Source organism: Marmota flaviventris, chromosome 15 (genome assembly GCF_047511675.1).
Source record: "Marmota flaviventris isolate mMarFla1 chromosome 15, mMarFla1.hap1, whole genome shotgun sequence".
NCBI classification, from domain to species: domain Eukaryota; kingdom Metazoa; phylum Chordata; class Mammalia; order Rodentia; family Sciuridae; genus Marmota; species Marmota flaviventris.
The window spans coordinates 25,950,456-25,977,735 of record NC_092512.1 but is presented as its reverse complement, the minus strand read 5'-3'; the positions used below and the strand labels follow the sequence as shown (position 1 = coordinate 25,977,735).

The window sequence follows — 27,280 nt, the reverse complement described above, 5'->3', positions numbered from 1 at the left end:
TTTTCTCCTCATTTAAAAAAAATTTTTAGAAAGTAGATATGAAATATTCACATACTTGAAAATTACTTTTAATGTTTTATAACAAACTTATCATTAATCCAAAAAGGCTTTAAGAAACATATAAACAGATATTTAAAAAATTAAAATTTCTCAAATATTTACCTTTAAGCAAAAATTTCCAGATAATTTTATAGATAGGATCTTAGCGGAAAAGTCATGTAACTTTTATGCTATTTGAACTATCTACAGCACTGAAAAATTTCCTGAATCATTCTGTGATACTACCAAAGTTGTTCAAACACACATTTTATGGAACCAGCCCAAAAGAAACTATAGCCCAAGTGTGCAAATTTGGGGAAACTGAGTAACTGGGTAATGACAATATTTTTATATATATTTTAAATTTTTTCTGATTTGTTATATATGACAGCAGAATGCATTTCAATTCATATTACACATAAAGAACATAATTTTTCATATATCTGGTGTATACAACGTAGAGTAGTGAAACTATTTCTAACAAAAATTTCAAGTCGCTTTATTGTGGAAGTCAAAAAACTATTTTCAAATGAGTAGAAGATAAATGTACAAGAATTGTTATGAAAATTTTGAAGTATAAAAGTAGTAGCAAAGAGTTTTGGTTATAAGATTTTTTTTAATTAAATAAAACCCCAAAATAGTGACATTAGAAAAACAAGATTTTAGTAGAAAAAATTAGTTAAATATATTAAAGTATATGTGAAATCTATGTTATATTCAGTTTTTCTGGAAAATCATGATCTAATAATAATGTTGTTGGTGGAATAATGTTTACATCTAGAAGAAAACATCAATCAAAATACAAAAAATAAATTACAGATGGATTAAAGTATGAAAATTTTTTGTGGGTGGGGGAAATAAGGAAATACACTGTAACTCCAACAAAAAATCTTTTAAAATGCACATGACATACACAAATCCACATGCCATTTTTAAGAAATAGCAGTATAGATTAGAACAAAAGCAAGGGGAAAACTTGTTTTTGCGTAGGATAAATATAGACTAGATGAAAATATTTACAATGTATATGATAAACTAAGTGTTAATATTCTTTATGTGTAAAAAGTACCTACAATTTGATAAGAATAAAAAGATAACCAAAAAGAAAATTGATCAAGGGTAAACAAAGTTACGTCGTATATCAGTTACAATACACTATGTTTCTCCATGAGCAAATTGATTCAGAAACCATAGAGGCTTAATAAAACAGGCTTTTTTCTTGCTCATGTTATATATACCATATAGTCAGGGAAGATGGATGTGGAGGGGAGCTTTTGGGTATAAATCCATCTTATTTCAGCATGTGTCCTAATCATTAAAAGTCTTGGATTAGGACAAAATAACAGAATGTGTTATCTCTGTAATGAAGCACAGGGACTCTGAGTTCACTTTAAATCATAAAAATTAAGAAGTCTAAATATTTAACAAAAATAAGCATCTTTAATGAAAATGTTCCATTTTAAAATTGTAGGTCATTCCATAAAACCAGATGGCATCATCAAAATTTTACACTTTGGCTATGTACTTTGAGAGTTATTTCAAAATTTAATATCTAAATAAATTAAAATGTATGCTAAAATTTATGGAAATAATATAAATTGTTTTAAAAACAACAATTAAAATTACAGAATTTAGAGTCTCATTATACCACCTACTAGATAAGTGATAGAAACAAATGACCTAACCTAATGTCCTGGATTTCTTCATCTCTTCAGTAGAGATGATATTATTACCTATCATTGGGTTATTGTAGTGATTAAATGAAACCTTGCATGTGTTTACAAAATCACATGGCATGGGATACCCCTCATAGGTGTTTGCTATTAAAACTATGTTGTTGAGGATATGTGTTTTCATACAACAGAAAGTTAAACCGATATAATGTCTAATTTCTAAAAAGAGGAGGTATCACTTTTAGAACTCTATAAAGACTAAGGGTTTTTCCTTTTCAGACTTTCCATGGATTTTCAATTGAAAAATACCATGTAACAACATAGTCACCTCCTATTGGAAATTGGGTGGTTTTTGTCATAGTGTGTGTACATATGTGCATGCACGTGCATGTGCATTTTTTTTTATGTGTAGCAAGTGAGACAATGGGAACCCAGTTTAATTCAATCTTTTGGTGCCTTATGCTCTTCACACTGACTAGGACCTCAAGTTTCTGCTTCTCAAAAAACTCTAAATCATCTAGAATATATTGTTTCATAATGGAAAAAAAAAACTAGTCAGCAAGCTTAGAATTGCAGCTATATTCTACAGGCAGTTAATGATCTATTGTTAATTTTCACTCATCCATTCACATATGCCCCAAATAAGGGATGGGATGTAGCTCAGTGGTAGAGCAAATGCTTACCACACATGAAGCTCTGAGTTCAATTCTCAGAATCCCCCAAAACAAGCAAAAAAAAAAAAAAAAAACCAAGTATTCCAGAAATATTTATTGATCACTTACTATGTTATGCATTGCAGTAAGTTCTGGGAATATAACAGTGAACAAAGTAAGACTAAACTTTTTATCATCGTTGTGCTTACATCCTAGTCATTTTTCCCATCTGAGAAAATTAGTAATAATTCCTAGCCTCATGAAATCTTAATGAGATTTAATGAGTTAATGAAGACAAAATGATTGTGATATACAAAGCTGTAGCAATTGTTATTTATGTCTTTAATGTTCCTTAGACTTTCTAAGATGAAGATGAGAATACATGCAAAAAGTAGTGCAGTGTTAATGGATGCTAATGCATTTATTGGGAACACTAGCTTCCTTTCTGGTTAATGTGGATTTGAATAATGACGATATAAAAACAAGCAAACAAAACAAATGTCTTGAAGGGAAATGGTGCAAGGTGGATAGTGAGGTTATTCTTCGATTTTAGTAGGAACATAAAGTGTCACACCTTGCATCACAGTTATGGCAAACACACGGATCTCCTATAAATCAGGATTGACTTATTGTACTCAACATAAATGTTACTGATTTTAACAAGCTACAGATATTATTAACTTTTCCAGATTCTGGTGGTATTTTATTCACTTTTTTCTATTGGATACAGTAATCAGGACTCCACCATGCACAAGATAAACATTAAATGAATCCTAACTAAATAAAAATTAAACTAAAATAAAAGACTTATCTTGATTTGTGCCATTTGCTTTTTTCATACACTTTGAAACAGATACCATGAAATAACATAGAAAAGCATATAGATAATATCACAGATTAAAGCTGAGGTTCTAAAAGTTAATGATAACCAGATAGTTATAAATTACTTTATATTCATAGATAATTTTTCTTTCTCAGTCTATTATAACACAGACCAATCTTTTTAAAAAATTTGTTATTTGGATTCCTATGTGTCTTCTTACATTTATAGAGAATGAGAACCAGTCTGAAGATCGACAGTAACAACCTTCCCATCCACATTTCAACAACTTTTAACCTCTTCTTCTATTTTGGTTTTCTAAGAGAAGATTTTATTTACTCTCCTAATTTCTTTAACGTCCAGTTTCAAAAACTCTATTTTAGGTAATTAGCAAAACATAACAAAACATATTGTAAAAATCAAAATTTATATATTTTAGTAACTACATTTGATAAAAATTTAAAAATTTTTATCAAATCTAGTTACTTAAAAATTTAATAATCTATGCAATAAAATATATGATTAATTTAGAAGAGATATACTATCTCATGTGAAATTTAAAGATGACAAAAAAGAGATATCTTTAGATCAGATCTAAAAAAATTTTTAGCAGGTGTTCCATTTTAAAAACCAACACACCACTCAAGAGAGAGCAAGGTAATTATGGAAATTATTTTTAGTAGGTGAAGTTGCTGAAGATATCTGCACATCAAATTTTGAAACTTCTCAAAATGAACCTTGACTCAACTTTGTGCCATGTTTTAAATTATGGAAAATGCAAAAATAAAAATTTTACAGTAGGAAGAAAATAAAGGTAAACTAAAGCTGTTAGAACATATTTTACCTTATATTAACATATATGTGTTAATATAAGGTAAAAATCCTTTTTACAGTTTAATTGAACATATAATTATGATGAAAGAAAAGGGACATTTGTTATACACATACAAAGACAAGAAAGTTTATTTCCTGTCTGCTTATATAGTACATGTGATACAGAGTTTATTTATATATATATACATGTGATATATATATAGTACATATATATATAGTACATGTGATACAGAGTTTATTAATATATATATATGATGGGTAAAGAATAAAAGTGCCACAGAATAGGAAATATGAATTTTTTTTCTTAAAAGTATCAATATCTGACACTTATGCTGATCCTTGGGATTTTTAAAAAATTACTTTTGCTGAAACCTGAGCAGAAAGAATAAAATAATGCTTCATTGTGACACTTCACAATGTACTTCCAGCTCTTGAACTGTTGAGGGACTGTATAAATATCAATAAAGCTCCCCTGCTACTATAAACTGATCAAGAGTTTTAATAACTATGTTTCTTGTTGAAGTACTGCTATTAATGATTAATATAGGTTCTAAGGTTTAAACTACTATAGATTTTCTGAGAGGTAACCCTCAGGGTGAAAAATAATAAACATAAAAGAAATGTAAGAAGGCCAAATTCACTTGAGCTTTTAGAGGGACAAGGGAAGAGAAAAAAAAATCAAGTAGACAGTTATAAAATAAGGGGACCATTCTTTCAATTTCATAACCTTGTTTTATTTACTGGGAGTAGAGATGGATTTTAAATGGAGGAGGAATATATTTAATATATATATATATATATATATATATATATATATATATATATATATATATATAATTTACAATGAGCCTAAGTATTTTTTAAAACCAACATTCACACAGATATCCTGAGCTTTTCAAATTAATGTAGTACAAATTTAGTCACAAGTAAAATATACAGAATGAATGTGTCCTGTCTCCCTGACAACATCATGCATTGAGCTCAGTGTATCCAGACACAAAGGCATGACAGTGGTTGAAAAAAGAATTAAAAATTATTATTATGCAATAAGATAATTTTTCAATAGCCCTTGTTTGATAGGGAATAATTTTTACTATGATAGAAGTAATAAATTCAAGCCACATAATAGTCTGATGGATCTTTTACATTTTCCTTTTTTAAATAATAGATTTTAATTGAATTTATTAATATTTACATATTTTTCCATCAAAAATATAAATTTGCATTTCTAATATGTATATATACTGAATTTAATAAAGTTTTGACACATGTCAAAGATATTTATAATTTCATAAGGCTTATAACTATCTCCTAATAATTAAAATAGAACAAAGGATCTTATAATTAACATAGAATTAATCATTCATTAATCTATATTTCTATCAAGTCATGGGATGGGTAGCAAAAATTGTGGTCTGGGATTTATACAGGAGTTAATAAACTCAATACTATGACCATGTATTTGATATGACAGAATTACTAGTGGATTTAAGAAAATAATATACTGGAATATTTGGGGATTGAAGTCCTTTTCTGTTACACTGAAGTATTTAATAGGCATTTTGCCCAGCAATTATTTAGAATATAAAATTGCATGTTCTATTCAAGAAAAGGCTAGCAGTCTGGAGTGACTGAATCACAGGAGTAGTATAATCAATAGGGAGAGAAGTATGGAATGATAAATAGACACATTTTAAAGAGAAAACAATTTTATTTAAACATAATCAGGACCAATATCTATAGTTAAAGAGGGAATTATTTTGTTGGAATGTATTTTCATTTGTTTTATGGAAAACTTTTTAACTTTGTAGAGGCAATTAAACTTGAAATTTAAAAGTGTTCTCTGTTGGTATTAAGATATTTCCCACAGGAATAGTTCATCATTACCTTTGTAGTTAACCTTGAAGCCAACAGATCCAACACTTTCATCTGTTTGAAGGTGCAGCCACATTTGGCTACTCATGCTCACTATAAGGTCTGGTACAAAGCTTCCAGTCAACCTACAAAAGAAACAAAGAAGGGAAAGTTGGGTTATTAACACACTTTGTGCATGAAAATTATGAGATGGATATGTATCTTATTACTTTCTTTGCTAGGAAAAAAAACTGTCAGATAAATTTACAGATCTATGTGTTGATGTAACAGAAAAGACAAATTACACAATTTAGTGATCAAGGTTTATCATTAAAAATACCATTTTATATGTTTTACTAGTTTAGATCTTTAATGTTCCTGAGGCAAGATTACTAAATTTTAGACTATCAGAGAATCTTATACTTTCTTTTGAACAAAAAGGAAAAAAAAACTATATATAAAAATCTTCAAGTACTTTTTAGCACCAAGAATGTATCTGATTTTAAATACTAAAGTTTCACAGAGTTTTGTTCTAAATACTGTGAAAAATATTAAAATACTGTGCAAAAGAAAAATCACAGGCAATATAATCTAGCCCTTTGCAATACTGATGTGATATAACAGAGATTAAACTTATATTACTTACACTATACCCTATATAATGGCTACATTATGGTTGAACCATGTCATATATGTTTTTTTGGTAAATAAAATTATTTATATTTAAAGAATATGCTATTAGTTTGAAGCAGTATAACTGAATCTAAGCATTAATAAATTTTCATTTACTAATGCATGATTTTTTACCATAAGGAGGGAAATTACTTTTTGTTTCCTGGCATCACATGTTTGAACTGTAGTCACACGTTTGAACTGAAGCCAAGGGTCAGAAACAGAATGAAAGCAAAAGAGAAAATAAGACACTGGAGGGAAAAGTCTGTGAAGAATAAAAAGGGAAAAAAATGGTCTCACTTCAGAGTAATTGTACATATCAATTGAGGATTGTAAAGTTCATACTAAAAGGGTAAGTTTGTTAAACATTTGCCTACTAAATTTCCAAAGCCACAAAGAGAGCTTAAAATTGTATCAGGAAAGAAGATATAAAGTTTTCTTTCATAATAATAAAAAAAAGACATCCTATGACAGTATTAAAAAAAATAATAACTGTCCCCTGGATAGTGGCAACACTATAATTAACCAGTAGAAGGCAGCATGGATGACCATAACAGCAAAATGCTCTCTTTGGTAAGGCAGCCACCAAAACTGTAAAAATGACGTAAAAAAAATAAATAAATAAAACAAAAAATTGTATTAGCTGTATGGCTACATCACAGTGTCTGTTGTTACACAATCTAGGAATTTAACAGAAAGAAATTAAAGTATGATTTAATTATGGGATTATACATGATAAGGAGGAATATTAAAAGATATCAAGATCCTATAAGAGGTTATGAAATCTTAGATTATATTAATTTTGCCTGTCAAAAAAATTAAAATTGTCATAATTAAAAACCCACATCTATAGGCACATTTTTTATTGCTATATATACACATGATCTTTGAAACAGTTTAATTAAACTTTGTGGCACATGCATTTTTAGTGTAGCCCTGGAATTTTGATGAGTTATAGGTATTGGTCTTAGGAGTTACAGTAAAGAGACAGATGCAGTTTCATGAGCAAGAATGAGAACTAAAGCTCAGAGGCCTGACAGAAAGAAAGTTATACTCATTATACAATGGGTATAAGAGCTTAAGTCTATAAAATGTACATCAGCTACATTATAGTGAATATGCCAACAATCTATCCCATAGTGAATTGTAAAAGTTGTTTTTCTGAGATAAATTAATTACTGCTGTTTACTACATTTTCTCATATTATACTCAATTCTGAATAGTTTCTACAGCATGAAATCTCCAGAATAAGATTTTGTCAGTTCAGAAAGAACAATAAACACATCTGGTCTAAATAGCTCCTTTATAACTTATTATCCTATCGACACTGATTTTACCTAGTTCCCTATTCACTGGTGGTGTAAAAGTATATTAAATTAAAAATAAGCAATTAAAATAAAAATTTCCCCTGCTATCAAAAAAAGTAAATATAAACTCAACCTACTCCTCTTTAACATTTACTTTAGAAAACTGGAAATTATAAGTTCTCAGTTTCTTTCAAATATATGTAAATATTTTAAAAATTAAATGAGACTCTTTCCAATTTTGCATCAAAAGAATTTCTTTCTTGGAGGACTTGAAGACATTTCTTCGAAAGGTGAACATCAAGGAGTATGATACCCTGCCCAGTGTTTGTGGAGTTTAAGCTGAGGCACATTGCTCCATGAGTTAATTTCCTGGCTATCATAAAAAAAGGAATTTTATTTTCCCTTTTTATAAAGACAAATAACATATATGTGTAATGTATTATATCTGTCTGGCTTTATAAAAGAATAAGAATTATCTGTCTCTTTTGCAATCTCCTTAGCCGATTGTGTACGATGCACACCACAGTCTGGTTTAATCCTTGTTCAATAGAAAAGCTGTTTCTACACTCATTTGTATATTTTGTGGAAAGGATTCATTTCCTTGGTAGGTGAGTTTGTTTTTAATTATATTTTCTTAACACTGGGTATATCATTTAAAACCCTGCTCTTTGTACGTACTCTCAATGACTAATTCTTCTTGGAATCCTTGCAAAGCCCTTGATTTGGACAAATGGTAGGATCCACTTGCATTGGGCAACTTTATATTCAAACTCCAGCCACTATCAGAGTCTTAGGTCATTCTCATAAGATTCACAAATGATTCATCAAATGATTTTAATGTGTTTTTAATACCTTTTTTGGGAAATTATTCTATGTGAATTAAAAAAAAAAACACTTAAATTCCCCAAAGCCAAATGCTGATATAAAAAAAAATGCTTATATAAGGAGGCTGATTCATAGTGGGATAGGGAGAGGGAGCATGGGAGGAATAGACAAACTCTAGATAGGGAAGAGGGGTTGGAGGTGAAGCGAGGGGGCATGGGGTTAGAAATGTTGGTGGAATGTGATGGACATTATTATTCAAAGAATATGTATGAAAACACGAATTGGTGTGAATATATTTTGTATACAACCAGAGATATGAAAAATTGTGCTCTATATGTGTAATAAGAATTGTAATGCATTCCGCTGTCATATATAAATTAAAAAAAGAAAAAAAATTAAGAAAGAAAAAAAAACACGTCTTTAATACACATTTATTTACAGGCTTAGTAACCTCAGTGTGCATTATTCAAAATGCATTGTAATGTTCCTAGTTTGTCACTTCCCACTAGAGTAAAACAGTAAAATACCTAAATAAATGAACGCAGAAATCTTCCTCCAGCATGAAATAAAAAGATGGAATCTATTAAATTTATGTTAGGCTCTATACCTGATTTTCCTTATAAACAGTAAAGCATATAGTGGCATCCATTAGAGATGAAAACTACAGTACTACATTCCAACAGTTTTTTAGTATCATACACATATGTAACTTTCATTTTAAATGAAAATGCATTTAATATTCTCTCTTCTAGCACAGTGCTATCAAATATTACACATATACTTATTTGGAAGTATATACAATTCACTAAGAATGATGATGGCTTGAAAAATAGTTTTAAAATAACAAAACAACAATCTTGAAACATCACTATATAATATCATTTCAGAAGGTAGGTCAACATCCTATAAGTAAAATACTTTATATAGTTTCAAAAGTCCAAATATTTAAAGAACAATAGCATGAAAAAACACATAAATGTTAGAAATTTATGTAACTAGTTAATAATTGTAGCTTTAATTTCATTTATAAACATGGGGCTCAGAAGTTCTAATTACTAATCAATTCAATGGCATAAATTACTTCAAAGGCATAATAAATGTATTTTTCATAGTTCTTATTACATCTACAAATGGGTTTGTATATAAAGATCTGTTTATAGAAAATTAAATTTGGTGACTAAGATTGCAGCACATATATCTTTGTATTAATATATGGATATTTCATTGTTGATATTTAGCACTCTAACAATTAACTGATTATAATATTTAGTATTTGTGGGAGGAAATTCAGCTTATTTGGGTACTATTCCTATATTTTGTCCTAATTTATTATTTTGTAACCAAATTTGAAATGCTTAACACAGTAAATATATTCCCGAGTTAAGAAGGAAAGAAAATAAAGTATTTTAAAATTTATTTTAGTCAATCCAATTCAAGTAACAACAAATACGCAATATATAAAACAAACGAAAGCAAAACAGAAGCAAATTGGTTTTTGCCAGTGATAATCAGTGTTTTCACAATAGACAGATGTAGCAACAATCACAGTGAATAAAGAAGACCCACAAGGAATAAGCTATCTTCTATGATTAATAACTGATGGTTGATAATCACAAAGTCATAGAGACTATTTTCATGTTGTAACCTAAAGTCATTCTGAGTTCCAAAAGCATGTATTTATTATTGCACAGTGACAGATAATTTGAAAGACTACATGTCCAATCTTGTCCACATGATAAAAATTATTGCTGCTCTCACTTTGATCATTTTCCATGATGTGGTTTGAAATGCTATGGTAGAACGACAAGCTCTAAGGCTCAAGGCATGTTCATGCTAATGACTGCAAGATTTCCTTTTTGCTGAGTCTACATAGGTATGTCTTGGTACAGAAAAAAAGTTCCCTCTATGATTATAATTCATGTTAACACCTAACAATGTTAACATAAATCTCTGTGTTAGATATTTGGGGCAATATAAGATAGGTAGAAATGGGTCACATAATGAATATGTGTGTATTGAACAGTATGATGCATGTGTGCATGCACATGTATATGTACAGCAGAAAGAGAAAGTAGGGATTTGTAGAAGAGATATATTTTTGTTGTTTTTAATAACTCTTGCATAATGGTTGAATTATCTTTTTGAACAGCTAATTCTCCAAATCTTTTTTTACTGTGGATATTAATCTTTAAAAATATATCTTTGTTGCTAAATCTAGAATATTTTTTCTTTAGCTCATGGTGTTTTATGGCATGCAGTAAAGTCAAGAGCAAAGCTGGAAAGATGAAATTCCCTGAATGTAGGGGAGTTTGTTCAAGGCAAATATCATGTACCTAGAATGATAACAAAATGAGTAGAGATTTTGAAATAATGAATTATTGAGTAATTAAAAAAAGATAATGTCTTGTCAAAGATCTAAGAACAATAATAGAAATAGTAAATAGTTATGTATTATAAGCCCAATGAAAATAGAACTTTTTCATTTTGAAAATAGTTCATTATTCATTAAAATATTATTAAAATAAAAATATTTGTTATAAAATTTATGTTAACTCAGAAATATGTATGTTTAAGAGAAAAGAAAGAGTTTCCAGGGAAGAATATTGATAGTTCATTCTAACATGTTTCTGAGAATGAGATTTTATAATGTCACAATTGTTCCTGAAGAATGTATATAGAAACACATTCATATAATCAGACCAAAATTTTCCACCATCTATTCAAACATAATGTTATCCAACATTACTGCATACTCACAATATTTCTAGAGGTATCCTAAGAACAGAAGACAATTTTTAATCTTTTATTTCACTAGTTTTCACTTCATTAATCTTTACAGTGCTACCATGAACCTGATAGTGAAACATGCAAAAAAAAAAAAAAAGGGCATGATAGAATGTATCTAAACCTTCCTAGTCTGCTGCTATACAAATGAGAAGGGTGCATTAATAAACAAATTTCTTCCCTCCATGTTGGTGAAATAAGGGTTGAAAGTGACCTCAATGTCAGTAATATACCATCATCACTCTTAGATCTATAAATTACATTCATTTCCTTTATTGAATGAATTTATATGTAAGTATGAAAATGAACATGGAAAACAATTTGTGAAAATGTTGAAGTGTTTTGATAGCCTTAAAAGGTAATAATGTGATTGTTCAAATCCATTACCAGAATTACTATCAGATAACCACATGCATATTCTGATTTCTACTGACCGTTGTAATCACACTGCCATAGAATTGTTAGAAATGAAAAATGCTATTTAAAACTGGGGGAAAAATTCTGCAAGTAACTCCATCCAAATAAAAATGAAACAAAGAGCAAAGAGAGAGAAAGTATACAAATGGGCCATAGATATTTCACAACAAATAACAGAAAAAACAAGTGTTCAAACTGCAAGTTTAAATTTGCATTATTTTAGGAATTTTCATTTGATAAAACAATATAGAGAATTTAGTAATAGATGTGATGTGCAATTACAGTATTTTCTCTATTGTAAAATAATTCCATTGCTCATAACTTGGTCATAATTATTTCTTTGTACTTAATGAAAAAATATTATTTAGGATTTATTTAAGAAAATGTTTCATATTTCCTTCTTTAGAGAAAGTCTTTCACCTATTACATATGTTATAACTTTATTAACTACTTTCTATTGAATAGAATAAATCACTTATTTTACTTTTTAGAGCCTAAGTATTTAAAGAAAGGGAATTGCTTTATTCAATCCTGAGTCTGAATAGAATAAGCTTTATGTTTCATCAGGTTAAATATGTATCAAAGTGATGCACCCTATGTTACTGATGCTATAAAATGCATTTCTACTTTTTCTTTTTAAATGTTTTTTAGTTGTAGATGGCCACAAGACCTTTATTTTAATTATTTAATTTTATGTGGTACCAAGGATGGAATCCGGTACTTCACACTTGCCAGGCACATTAAGACAGGGACTAACTGAGTTGCTTAGTACTTCACTTTTGTTATCTTTAAGAGATTGGGTCTTGCTATATTTCCCTGGCTGTTCTCAAATTCTCAGACTAAAGCAATCCTTATTCTTCAACCTCACAAGTAGTCAGGACAACCAGCACATGATACCACGCCTGGCTTAAATCCATTTTTTAAAAATGTTTTTGGTGCCCCAAATTAGTTCTAGCACATGGATCAAACCTGTGAGTACACAAAAAGAATCCACATATGAGTAAAAAGATTGCTAAATAAATATGTTTAGATGGAGACTAGTGTTTCCTGTTATAAAACATTACTTAGAATAAATTTCCTTCAATTATAGTTTTAAATAAGTTCATGAAAATTTATCAAATTCTTAAACATCTTAAAATATGGGCTGTTTCCCTGATTCTTTCCCTGTAGTGTGCCTTGCTCTGACTTTTCTCTAGCCCAGCTCTTGTCAGGAATACACCTTCCTGATGAGACTCTACATCTCTCACATCACTCTCTTACAAAATCCTATACTAGTTTACAGACCTTAGTGTATGTAATTGGGAGTAAAACTTTAAAAAACTGAAATTGGGAGTAAAACTTTAAAACTTCTAGAGCAATTTGAAAGAGTAATTTTTGTCTCAGGAAATTCATAATAAAAAATTAACAGAAAAAAATAATAGAACCATATTTATCTGTTTTTATTTCATTTAACATAAAAAATAACAACCATATTTATCTGTTTTTATTTCATTTTTCTTCATATTACTAGTTATCAGTTCAAGAGAAATTTGGGATCAAACCAAATCTATTTTACTTTTTGTTTGTGGAGCACTATTGTAAAATATTTCTGTATCTTGAATCCCAGAATTTCCTGCTTCTTGGACTTGCATGGGCCTCTTTTCCAGTTTCCTATTGTCAGCCCCAGAACATACAACCTATGTGTGCTCCTACATCCAAAGCATGGTCTTTGTAGCTGGTGTGGGCAGTTTTACTGTGCAGGCTGAGATGTCCCCATCTATTTCATCTATGAAAGATGAAGCTAAGGTTGAGGAATGAGCTTGGCCAGTTGCAGACTGGGGGCCAGACTTCCCAATGCCTCTATATGCCCAAAAGGAAGGCTGTTATAAAAGTGATTTGTCAAGGTAGGAGGATGGAACTTATTGCATTTAATAGTTTTTAGCTTGATATAGAAATTGCAATATGTAGACATGTAAGTTTCCATATGAATTCTATAGGCCTTGCAAGTGTCCTGGGTAGGCCTATCGTTGAGAAAGCTAAACTTATTAAGAAATATGCTTCAGGTTCACTAAAATTTACATGAGCTTCTTTGGTGGATACAAATCCAGTAAGTTCTCATATCACAGAGTCTTAGAGTTCAAAGGAAATTTTGATCTAATTCAAAGTCTGTAAAATCTGTTGGCTAGTCAGCTTGCTTCTATTTGAACACCTCTAGAATATAGACACTAGCAAAGTTCTGCTGTAGTAATCCTTACTCAAGGAAAAAAATATATTTTCAGAAAAGTTAAATTTTGTTTCTGACGGGGAAAAAAAAAACAAGTTTCTGAGGGAGAAAAGCAAGGGAAACATGTTCCTTGGTTGGAGACGGAAGAATGCAGGACAAAATTTGGAATCATATAGATTTTTCACAATTATTTTGATTTCTCAGAATGAAAGAAATATAACAAGTGACAAAGTACATATGCTGCACAAACTGACAATATGAAAGTGGTAATATGAGAATAAGAAAAATATAACACCATTTCCTTTCCTAAAAGCAGCAGAAGAAACAAGTTCCAACACTAAGATAGCTTTTTCTACTTGACTGCTCAATTGGGATATGATTTCTTCATATATATATATTCATATATATATGTATATATGCACAATTATATACATAATTGTATATATATTAAATATTAATATGTATAATTACAATAAGGTTTGGCTCTAAATAGACTTATCTGTATATGTTACTTTCATACTCATGAATATTTAAATATGATACATTATTTCTTCTTTCTCTTTGCCAGCTCTCCCACACTTTTCCATATATATATATATATATATATATATATATATATAGAGAGAGAGAGAGAGAGAGAGAGAGAGAGAGAGAGAAAGAGAGAGAGAGAGAGAGAGAGAGAGAGCACTTCCCATATATATATATATATATATATATATATATATATATATATATATAGATAGATAGATAGATATTCTTTAATTGATTTTATATTGACTAAATAACCTTAGCCTCATCTTCTTTTTCTTCAAAAAATCATTTGTAGGCCTATTTCTTTTATTTAATTATGACATGCATCTTGCTTCATCTGCTACTTGATCTCATTTATTTGATATGAGATTCTTAAAATTCAACCCACTCCTGTCCTCCAATATGAAAGAAAATACAGACATCTTCTGTACTTGATATTGAGAACTTTCAGGATGACAAAACCACAAATAAAATATTTAGTAGATTTTTTTGAAGCAATTGAGGTCAACTAAGAATAGGTTCAAAACTCTCTAAGAAGTAGGTATGAAGAAAGTAAAAGACTGTGGAGTGTTTATACAGAGGTTCTTTTGATTAAGGAAGAATGTAGTTCTTAGATAATGAACAACTATATTTAAAATATATAGGGATTTTCCTCTATGTAAAACATACATAGTAAAGACTATTGCACTAATTTTGAGTTTTGTACAAATATTAATATGTCTAATTACAATAAGGTTTGGATCAAAATAGACTTATCTGTATATGTTACTTTCATAGTCATGAATATTTAATTATGATGGATTATTTCTTCTTTCTCTTTCCTAGCGCTCCCACACTTTCCCTAAGGGGCCAATTTAAATCTATTGAGTGAGTAGTCTAAAAGGTAATGGTCACAGAATGAAGCTTTAATTTTTAATTGTCTCCTGGAGATGCAGTACTCATTGGAAGAATGTGATGGTGTCAGCAAAGATATTTGGTACTTGGTATTCAAATAAGAATTAATATTCATTCTATGTCATTAATACAATAATTGGTTCTAAAAGAAGAATACCAACTTACATATCAGAATTCACACTTGCTTTATAACTTTTCTTACATTGGAATAGGATAATATGAATGGCTCAAACACATTATTATTTATGTGGTTGGTTTTTTTTAAGATTCAAGATTGTTAAAGATGACTGCTTAATCCCAATAAATGTATGTTATTACCTTTTGCCAGTTCTAATGGTTGAATATTTGAAGTAATTCTGATATCCTTCTTACTAGAATTCTGTAAAGATGTATGACTTTGTAATATTTATACCTCCAATTACATGATATTTAGCTCAAAGATTTTTTTTTGTCAAAGGTTATGGCTAAGGACTACATAGCATCTATAAAGTGGGCTGTTAATTATACAAGAAGATATCTAATATTTAATTCAATGCTGAAACACTTTGTTTTATATTAGATATGTGAATCTTGAGAAATACTTTTTTTTTAGTTAATTGACTAGTCAGCCTGCCTCTTCCTGTTCATATTTTAAAGAATCAATATTTGAATTCCAGACCATTATCTTAAGTAGAAAAAGGGAAATATGTCCCATTTTATATGCATTTTAAAATCTCATATCTAAAGTACACATGGTGGACTCTAGAAACACCTAGAAAAAGATATTTCAAATGTTTGATGATCAAACACCAAATTTGGTGCACATTATTAATTCCAACAAACTTCAACTTTTAAAAAAAATTTTAAATTTATTTGTTCTAATTAGTTATACATGACAGTAGAATGCATTTTGACACATCATACATAAATGGAGTATAACTTTTCATTCTTTAGTTTGTACGTGATGTAGAGTTACACAGGTCATGTAATCATAGGGTAATAATGTCTGACTTCATTCTACTATCATTTCTACTTCCATACCCCCTCCTTTCCCTTCATTCCCCTCTAATGCAAAGTACCTCTATTCTCCCCCTCCACATACACACTTATTATGAATTAGCACCTGCATATTAGAGAAAACATTTGGCCTTTGGTTCTTTGGCTTATTTTGCTTAGAATAATATTCTCCAGTTTTATCCATTTTCAGCAAATGCCATAATTTCATTATTTTTTGAGGCTGAGTAATATCATATATATATATATATATATATATATATATATATATATATATATATATATATATATATCACAGTTTGTCTATCCATTCATCTGTTTGAGGACACCTAGGTTGATTCCATAGTTTAGCTATTGTGAATTTAATTGCTATAAATGTTGACGTGGCTGCATCACTGTGGTATATTAGGTAACTGAGGATTGGGATAATTGTGTCAAATAGTAGTTTCATTCCAGATTTTCTGAGGAATCTCCTTACTGCTCTCCATAGTGCTTGCACCAATTTGCACTCCCACCAGCAATGCATGAGTGTACTTTTCCCCCACATCTTTGTCAACATTTATTATTTCTTGTATTCTTGATAATTGCCATTCTTACTCAAGTGAAATGGAATCTCAGTGTAGTTTTGATTTATATTTCTCTAATTGCTAGAGATGTTGAGCATTTTTTCATATATTTGTTGAATGGCTGTATTTCTTCTGTGAGGTGTCTGTTCTGTTCCTTAGCCTATTTATTGATTGGGTTATTTGTTTCTTTTGGTGTTAAGTTTTTTGAGTCTTTATATATTCTGGAGATTAATGTGAGGTGTTTGGGCTCTTTATTCACATCATTAATTGTTTCAATTGCTTTTTAGTTTGATTCCATCCTGTTTATTGATTCTTGATTTTAATTCTTGTGGTTTAGGAGTCTTATTAAGGAAATCATTTCCTTAGCCAACAAGGTGGAGATTTGGGTCCACTTTTTCCTCTATTAGGTGACAGGGTCTCTGTTCTAGTGTCTAAGTCCTTGACACACTTTAAGTTGATTTTTGTGCAGTGTGAGAGATAAGGGTTTAATTTCATTTTGCTACATATGGATTTCCAGTTTTCCCAGCACCATTTGTTGAGAAGGCTATATTTTTCCAATGTATGTTTTCGGTGACTTTGTCTACTATGAGATAACTGTAATTATTTGGGTTTGTCTTTGTGTCTTCTATTCTGTACCATTGGTCTATCTATCTGTTCTCGTGCCAATACTATGCTTACTATTGATCTGTAGTGTAATTTAAGGTCTGGTATTGTGATGCCTCCTGCTTCACTCTTCTTGCTAAGGATTACTTTGGTTATTCTGGGTCTCTTATTTTTCAAAATGAACTTCATGATTACTTTTTTCTATTTCTATGAAATATGCCATTGGGATTTCAGTAGGAATTCCTTTAAATCTGTATTAACACTTTTGGTAATATGGCCATTCTGACAATGTTAATTCTGCCTATCCAAGAGCATGGGTGATCTTTCCATCTACTAAGGTCTTCTTCTGTTTCTTTTTTTTAGTGTTTTGTAGTTTTCATTGTAGAGATTTTTCACCTATTTTGTTAGATTGATTCCAACAGTTTTTCAGGCTACTGTTAATGGGGTAGTTAAATAGAGCTTCATATTTGGAAAACAAATTTATGCATAAAGCAATCTAAATTTTGTGTTGTATCAGGTGTCACATGCTGGCTTTAAGCCCAAACAGGGGATACAAAGAATCCTAGAAGGTCAAAATGATAGTCTCTATGGAGAACCTATGCCTTCTAATAATTTCAGAATTTTTTCCATGTGAATATCTAGGCCTAGTCTTAACAGTTTGTCAAAAGCAACTACAGATTCAAATTTTTATACAAAACTTTCAGTTTTTTTAAGAATTAAACTGACAAACAAAGCTAAAACCATTTAGACTAATCAGAAGTAGATCTATGGCTGATAATTTCTAATAGAGCTGCATTTAGCACAATGGAATCTAAGTTATCAGTTATAACACCACAAAGAGATATAGGAGGAACTGTAGATAATTTCTGGGAAGTATCAGCCCAATATGGCCACATTAGGCTTAACATAATAATAAAATGCTAATAATCATTGGAAAGAAAAGTGTTAAAAGTGAAGTTTAAAAAAGTTCGGTCACAGATTTGAACACATGGATCAAGTAAATAGTGGTTCTTTTGTCTATCACACCTTAGCATAGAATGAAATTCTAGTAGGCCAGAAAGAGGCAACAACCAAATTGTCTAGATCAATGATATCCATGTTACAGAGGAAGGGAAAAGGTTGAAGTTGAGGTCTAAAGGCAAGAAGAGTAGGGTTTTTTGGTTTTGTTTCTCTGGAAGACAAGAATTCAAAGGTAATAATATTGGGGACTATAATAATCTATATGCAATAATTGAACCTTTGTTTTTTTTTATAGGATTCTGGAACAATCATAATTCACATCTTCTTTTAAAATTAAAAAGAGAAGAAAATGAAAGGGGAAAAAGGGAAGAAAAAAAATTTGCTTACCTTCAGTCATTATACAATAAATATATACATAATAAGGGTATAAAAGTCTATATAAGTAATTCTCAAATTTTGGCATACATATGAATCATCTAATGAGTGTATCAAAATATGTATAGTTGGGGTCTACATCCCAGAGATAATGATTCAGTAAGAATAGTTTAGTGGTCTCGAAATCTGCATTTCTAAAAGTGCCCTAGATAATTGTGAATCATTAGTGATGCAAGGAGATTCTCCTTTGAGAAGCATCAGGTTAGATAAGAAAAATCCCCTGTCAAACATTGAATCGACTGGCACCTTGATGTTGGATTTCCCAGTCTCTAGTATAGAGAAATAAATTAGAAATAAATTTTTGTTGCTTATAAGCCATCAATTTAATGACTGCTGTTACAGCAGCTCAAACGGGCTAAGAAGATAAAGTGCCTTGACCTTCACTGAAGATAAAATAACAGATCATGTGTACATTGGTGATTATAACTAGACACTGTGCTTCTTGTTTGTGGTAGTGGAAAGGATCAATGTAAAAAACAATTTGAGAGAGACTGGGGCTGTGGCTCAGTGGTAGAGCACTTGCCTTGCATATGTGAGGCACTGGGTTCAATCCTCAGCACCACATTAAAATAAATAAACAAAATAAAAGTGTTGTGTCCATTTACAAATATATATATATATATATATATATATATATATATATATATATATATATATAAAGTTTCAAAAAATAATTTGAAACTACAATCTGATAAATACCTGATAGGCTAAGGCAAAAATGAAATATTGAGAACTTACACTTGAAGTACTGTCCTGGGGTCTCCAACTTCACCTCCATCACCAATTGTCAAGGTATCATAGCCAATCTCCAGATCAAATTCTTCAAAATTTATCTGTATAACCTAGCAACAAATAGAAATGCCTTGAACATAATGTATTATATAATGTAAACAGGAAAGAAAGCAATAACAAAAATATGCAAAACACATATTCGGATATATACAATTTCACAGAATGGTAGCAAATCATGTCAGAGTATTCCTAAAGTTCAATCTTCATATTGTCATGGCTTTTACTTGCTATATTAAAACTTCTTTACTAAGTTTTCAATGAATTATATGGATTCTGTTCATGGAATACTCTTATTTGAAGCATCTGAAGCATGATTAATACAAATCTACTTTGAAAAGACTTTATGAAATGTACATGTAGGTGGAGAATGGTTTTCTACACATTTGCATATATTTTTTATAAAGTTAACATGGAAAAACAATGTGCTATTTCCATTAAGTAGTAAAGCTTAAAATATGTTAGAGCTAAAAATGAATCTTGATGTTTACATTTAATGGTATCAGGTTTATTTTTGTGTATCCTTTAGTAACAAAATCCCTCAAATATATTAAAATTTACTGGTAAAACTGGAAGCACATACTTTCAGAGAAACATTGTACCATAATATATAATTTAAAATTAGTTTTTACTGAAATACATGTATTTGTACAAAGTTTATACATATATGAAAAAATCAAATTTAATTACATTGCATTTATTAAGTACTGTAATATAAAGAATAAGGTAATTAAGTATCAGTACAGAAATTATATAAATACTGTTCCATATACATCATACCTTAAGCAAACAATAAATTATAATTAAGTATTATTCATAATTTGATAAAATATATGTCTGAAGTTAACAACATTACTAGAGAATAAATAAAAAATCTCTTTAGTAGTATTCATAACTATTTCTTTGTTATGTGAATTATTGAAAGATTTTTTTTTTAATTTTTTATTGTTGGTTGTTCCAAACATTACAAATTTTTTGACATATCATATTCCACACTTTGATTCAAGTGGGTTATGAACTCCCACCTTCACCCCACACACAGATTGCAGAATCACATCAGTTACACATCCATTGATTTACATATTGCCATACTAGTGTCTGTTGTGCTCCGCTGCCTTTCCCATCCTCCCCCCTCCCCCCTCCCCACCTCTCCCCTCCCCTCCCCTCCTCTCTCTCTACCCCCTCCACTGTATAACCCTGAGGGTCTCCTTCCATTTCCATGCAATTTCCCTTCTTTCTCCCTTTCCCTCCCACCTCTCATCCCTGTTAAATGTTAATCTTCTTCTCCTGCTCTTCGTCCCTACTCTGATCATAGTTACTCTCCTTATATCAAAGAAGACATTTGGCATTTGTTATTTAGGGATTGGCTAGCTTCACTTAGCATAATCTGCTCTAATGCCATCCATTTCCCTGCAAATTCTATGATTTTTGTCATATTTTAATGCAGAGTAATACTCCGTTGTGTATAAATGCCACATTTTTTTTATCCATTCGTCTATTGAAGGGCATCTAGGTTGGTTCCACAGTCTTGCTATTGTGAATTGTGCTGCTATGAACATCGATGTAGCAGTGTCCCTGTAGCATGCTCTTTTTAGGTCTTTAGGGAATAGACCAAGAAGGGGAATAGCTGGGTCAAATGATGGCTCCATTCCCAGCTTTCCAAGAAATCTCCATACTGCTTTCCAAAATGGCTGCACCAATCTGCAGTCCCACCAGCAATGTACAAGTGTACCCTTTTCCCCACATCCTCGCCAGCACTTGTTGTTGTTTGACTTAATAATGGCTGCCAATCTTACTGGAGTGAGATGGTATCTTAGGGTGGTTTTGATTTGCATTTCTCTGACAGCTAGAGATGGTGAGCATTTTTTCATGTACTTGTTGATTGACTGTATGTCCTCCTCTGAGAAGTGTCTGTTCAGGTCCTTGGCCCATTTGTTGATTGGGTTGTTTGTTCTCTTATTGTCTAATTTTTTGAGTTCTTTGTATACTCTGGATATTAGGGCTCTATCTGAAGTGTGAGGAGTAAAGATTGGTTCCCAGGGTGTAGGCTCCCTATTTACCTCTCTTATTGTTTCTTTTGCTGAGAAAAAACTTTTTGGTTTGAGTAAGTCCCATTTGTTGATTCTAGTTATTAACTTTTGTGCTATGGGTGTCCTATTGAGGAATTTGGAGCCCGACCCCACCGAATGTAGATCGTAGCCAACTTTTTCTTCTATCAGACGCCGTGTCTCTGATTTGATATCAAGCTCCTTGATCCATTTTGAATTCACTTTTGTGCATGGCGAGAGAAAGGGATTCAGTTTCATTTTGTTGCATATGGATTTCCAGTTTTCCCAGCACCATTTGTTGAAGATGCTATCCTTCCTCCATTGCATGCTTTTAGCCCCTTTATCAAATATAAGATAATTGTAGTTTTGTGGATTGGTTTCTGTGTCCTCTATTCTGTACCATTGGTCCACCCGCCTGTTTTGGTACCAGTACCATGCTGTTTTTGTTAATATTGCTCTGTAGTATAATTTGAAGTCTGGTATCGCTATACCACCTGATTCACACTTCCTGCTTAGCATTGTTTTTGCTATTCTGGGTCTTTTATTTTTCCATATGAATTTCATGATTGCTTTCTCTATTTCTACAAGAAATGCCGTTGGGATTTTGATTGGCATTGCATTAAACCTATAGAGAACTTTTGGTAATATCGCCATTTTGATGATGTTAGTTCTGCCTATCCATGAACAGGGTATATTTTTCCATCTTCTAAGATCTTCTTCTATTTCTCTCTTTAGGGTTCTGTAGTTTTCATTGTATAAGTCTTTCACCTCTTTTGTTAGGTTGATTCCCAAGTATTTTATTTTTTTTGAAGATATTGTGAATGGAGTGGTTGTCCTCATTTCCATTTCAGAGGATTTGTCGCTGATATACAGGAATGCCTTTGATTTATGCGTGTTGATTTTATATCCTGCCACTTTGCTGAATTCATTTATTAGCTCTAATAGTTTCTTTGTAGAGCCTTTTGGGTCTGCTAGGTATAGAATCATATCATCTACAAATAGTCATAATTTAAGTTCTTCTTTTCCTATTTTTATGCCTTCAATTTCTTTCGTCTGTCTAATTGCTCTGGCCAGTGTTTCGAGAACTATGTTGAGCAGAAGTGGAGAGAGAGGGCATCCCTGTCTTGTTCCAGATTTTAGAGGGAATGCCTTCAGTTTTTCTCCATTCAGAATGATGCTAGCCTGAGGCTTAGCATAGATTGCTTTTACAATATTGAGGTATGTTCCTGTTATCCCTAGTTTTTCTAGAGTTTTGAACATAAAGGGATGCTGTACTTTGTCGAATGCTTTTTCCGCATCTATCGAGATGATCATATGGTTCTTATTTTTAAGTCTATTGATGTGGTGAATAACATTTATTGATTTCCATATATTGAACCAGCCTTGCATCCCAGGGATGAATCCTACTTGATCATGGTGCACAATTTTTTTGATATGTTTTTGTATCCGATTCGCCAGAATTTTATTGAGGATTTTTGCATCTAGGTTCATTAGAGATATTGGTCTGTAGTTTTCTTTCTTTGAAGTGTCTTTGTCTGGTTTAGGTATCAGGGTGATGTTGGCCTCATAGAATGAATTTGGAAGTTCTCCCTCTTTTTCTATTTCCTGAAGTAGCTTGAAAAGTATTGGTATTAGTTCTTCTTTAAAGGTTTTGTAAAATTCTGCTGTATACCCATCCGGTCCTGGGCTTTTCTTAGTTGGTAGTCTTTTGATGGTTTCTTCTATTTCCTCAATTGATATTGGTCAGTTTAGGTTGTCTATATCCTCCTGACTCAATCTGGGCAGATCATATGACTTAAGAAATTTATCTATGCCTTCACTATCTTCTAATTTATTGGAGTATAAGGATTCAAAATAGTTTTTGATTATCTTCTGTATTTCTGAAGTGTCTGTTGTGATATTGCCTTTTTCATCCCGTATGCTAGTAATTTGAGTTCTCTCTCTTCTTCTCTTCGCTAGCATGGCTAAGGGTCTGTCGATTTTGTTTATTTTTTCAAAGAACCAACTTTTAGTTTTGTCAATTTTTTCAATTGTTTCTTTTGTTTCGATTTCATTAATTTCAGCTCTGATTTTAATTATTTCTTGCCTTCTACTTCTTTTGCTGTTGTTTTGCTCTTCTTTTTCAAGGATTTTGAGATGAAGTATGAGATCATTTATTTGTTGTTTTTTTCTTTTTTTAAGGAATGAACTCCAAGCAATGAATTTTCCTCTTAGAACTGATTTCAATGTGTCCCATAGATTCCGATATGTTGTGTCTGTGTTTTCATTTATCTCTAAGAATTTTTTAATTTCCTCCTTGATGTCTCCTATAACCCATTGATCATTCAGTAACCTATTGTTCATTCTCCAAGTGATGTATGCTTTTTCCTTCCTTCTTTTATCGTTGATTTTCAGTTTCATTCCATTATGATCAGATAAGATGCATGGTATTATCTCTACTCCTTTATATTGTCTAAGAGTTGCCCTGTGACATAATATATGATCTATTTTTGAGAAGGATCCATGTGCTGCTGAGAAAAAAGTATAACTGCTTGATGTTGGGTGGTATACTCTATATATGTCAATTAAGTCTAGGTTATTAATTGTGTTATTGAGTTCTATAGTTTCCTTATTCAACATTTGTTTGGAAGATCTGTCCAGTGGCGAGAGAGGTGTGTTGAAGTCTCCCATGATTATGGTATGGTGGTCTATTAGACTCTTGAACTTGAGAAGAGTTTGTTTGACGAACATAGCTGCACCATTTTTTGGGGCATAAATATTTATGATTGTTATGTCTTGTTGGTGTATGGTTCCCTTACGCAGTATGTAGTGTCCCTCTTTATTCCTTTTGATTAACTTTGGCTTGAAATCTATTTTATTTGATATGAGTATGGACACTCCTGCTTGTTTCCGAAGTCCATATGAGTGATATGATTTTTCCCAACCTTTCACCTTCAGCCTATGTATGTCTTTTCCTATCAAATGCGTCTCCTGTAGGCAGCATATTGTTGGGTCTTATTTTGTGATCCATTCTACTAGCCTGTGTCTCTTAATTGGTGAGTTTAAGCCATTAACATTTAGGGTTATTATTGAGATATGGGTTGTTCTTCCAGCCATATTTGTTTATTTCTGTTACTAAACATGGTTTGTTTTCCTCTTTGATTATTTTTCCCCCCTTTACTGTCCTACCTCCCACTGTTGGTTTTCATTGTTATTTTCCATTTCCTCTTCCTGTAATGTTTTGGCGAGGATGTTTTGAAGAGATGGTTTTCTAGCTGCGAATTCTTTAAACTTTTGTTTATCGTGGAAGGTTTTAATTTCATCTTCCATCCTGAAGCTTAATTTCGCTGGATACACAATTCTTGGTTGGAACCCATTTTCTTTCAGTGTTTGAAATATGTTATTCCAGGATCTTCTAGCTTTCAGAGTCTGTGTTGAAAGATCAGCTGTTATCCTGATTGGCTTACCCCTAAATGTAATCTGCTTCCTTTCTCTTGTAGCTTTTAAAATTCTCTCCTTATTCTGTATGTTGGGCATCTTCATTATAATGTGTCTAGGTGTGGATCTCTTATGATTTTGCACATTCGGCATCCTGTAGGCTTCTAGGATTGGGATTCTGTCTCATTCTTCAAGTCTGGGAAGTTTTCTCGTATTATTTCATTGAATAGACTGCTCATTCCTTTGGTTTGGAGCTCTGTACCTTCCTGTATCCCAATGACTCTTAAGTTTGGTCTCTTAAGTTATCCCATATTTCTTGGATGTTCTGCTCATGGTTTCTTAATAGTCTTGCTGAGCTGTCTATGTTCTTTTCCAGTTGAAATACTTTGTCTTCATTGTCTGATGTTCTATCTTCTAAGTGTTCTACTCTGCTGGTAGTATTCTCCATTGAGTTTTTAAGTTGGTTTATTGCTTCCTGCATTTCTAGGATTTCTTTTTGTTTGTTTTTTATAACCTCTATCTCCCTGTATAGTTGATCCTTTGCTTCCTGGATTTGTTTGCGTAATTCATTGTCGAAGTGATCTTTCATTGTCTGATTTTGCTGTCTAATGTCTTCCTTGATACTCCAGATCATCTGAAGCATGTATATCCTGAATTCTTTATCTGACATTCCATCTGCTGCAGCTGTTACCTCTTCTAAAGTTGCGTTGACCTGCATTGCTTGTGGTCCTTTCTTTCCTTGTCTTTTCATACTGCTTGCGTATCTTTCCTGCAGGTGCGGGCGGCGGCTCTGCTCTCTCCTTATTCCAATTGGGGTGTCGTGGCTACCATGCCGGCAGGTCACTGGGCCTGTTCTGGGTGCTGGCGACGGCTCTGTTCTGCCCCTACTCCAATTGGGGTGACGAGTGTACAACACCGGCAGGCCACCGGGCCTGATACGCCGGTCGGTTGCAGGATTGCCTACCCTGCAGGCGCGGGCGGCGGCTCTACTCTGCCCCTACTTCAAATGGGGTGATGTGTCTGTCGTACCGGCAGTCCACTGGGCCTGTCCCGCTGGTCGGTCGCAGATCTGCCCACCTTTCGGGCACGGGTGGCGGCTCTGCTCTGCCCCTACTCCAATTGGGGTGTCGTGACTACCCCGCCTGCAGGTCGCTGGGCCTGCTCCTGGCACGGGCGGCGACTCTGCTCTGCCCCTACTCCAATTAGGGTGGTGTGTGTACCACGCTGGCAGGCTCCTGGGCCTGATCCGCCGGTCTATCGCAGGTCTGCCTACCTTGGAGGCGCGGGCGGCGGATCTGCCCTGCCCCTCCTACCACGCCTGCGGACCCCTGGGCCTGATCTGCAGGTTGGTCACAGGTCTGCTCACCCTGCGGGCACGGGTGGCGGTTCCGCTCCGCCCCCACTCTAATTGGGGTCACGTGGCCACCACACCGGCAGGGCCTGATCCGGGCGTGGGAGAAGGATCTGCTCTGCCCCTACTCCAGTTGGGGTGACGTGTGTACCACACTGGCAGGCCACTGGGCCTGACCCGCCAGTCTGTCACAGGTCTGTTTACCTTGCAAGCGCGGGCGGCGGCTCTGCCCTGTCCCTCCTACCACGCCCATGTACCACTGGGTCGCGGGTCTGCCCACCTTGCGGGTGCGGGTGGCGGCTCCGCTCCGCCCCCTCTCCAATTGGGGTCACGCGTTCACCACGCTGGCGAGCCGCTGGGCCTGCTCCGGGCGCTGCCGGTGGCCCGGCTCCTCCCCTCTGGCTCGAGGACAAATTGAGGAGACTCGGGTGTCTGTGCCTCACCCCCCCTACCAGGAGACCAACTGTTTCTGTCACCGCTGGTATTGATGAAGTTCTCTCCTCCGCCGCTTTCTGATGACATCAGATCTCTGCCATGTTGGTATCCTATGCGAATGGCAGCATTTCGTTCCCCTTGCCGGGCAACCAAAGCAACGGGTGAGTCCTGACCGGC

The 27,280-nt window shown here is 32.8% G+C and overlaps 1 protein-coding gene across 3 annotated transcripts in view; it reads right to left on the bottom strand.

Annotated features, from left to right (window-relative positions):
• The window catches only part of Csmd3 (CUB and Sushi multiple domains 3), a 1,133,871-nt gene that overhangs the window by 553,570 nt on the left and 553,021 nt on the right, over window positions 1–27,280 (bottom strand). For all 3 annotated transcript variants that reach the window (XM_027947308.2, XM_027947313.2, XM_027947317.2), the window contains 2 exons: window positions 19,802–19,905; window positions 5,907–6,019 (listed from right to left, as the gene is read on the bottom strand). In XM_027947308.2, coding sequence (XP_027803109.2) covers window positions 5,907–6,019; window positions 19,802–19,905 — 217 coding nt within the window. The remainder of the gene's footprint in view (window positions 1–5,906; window positions 6,020–19,801; window positions 19,906–27,280) is intronic.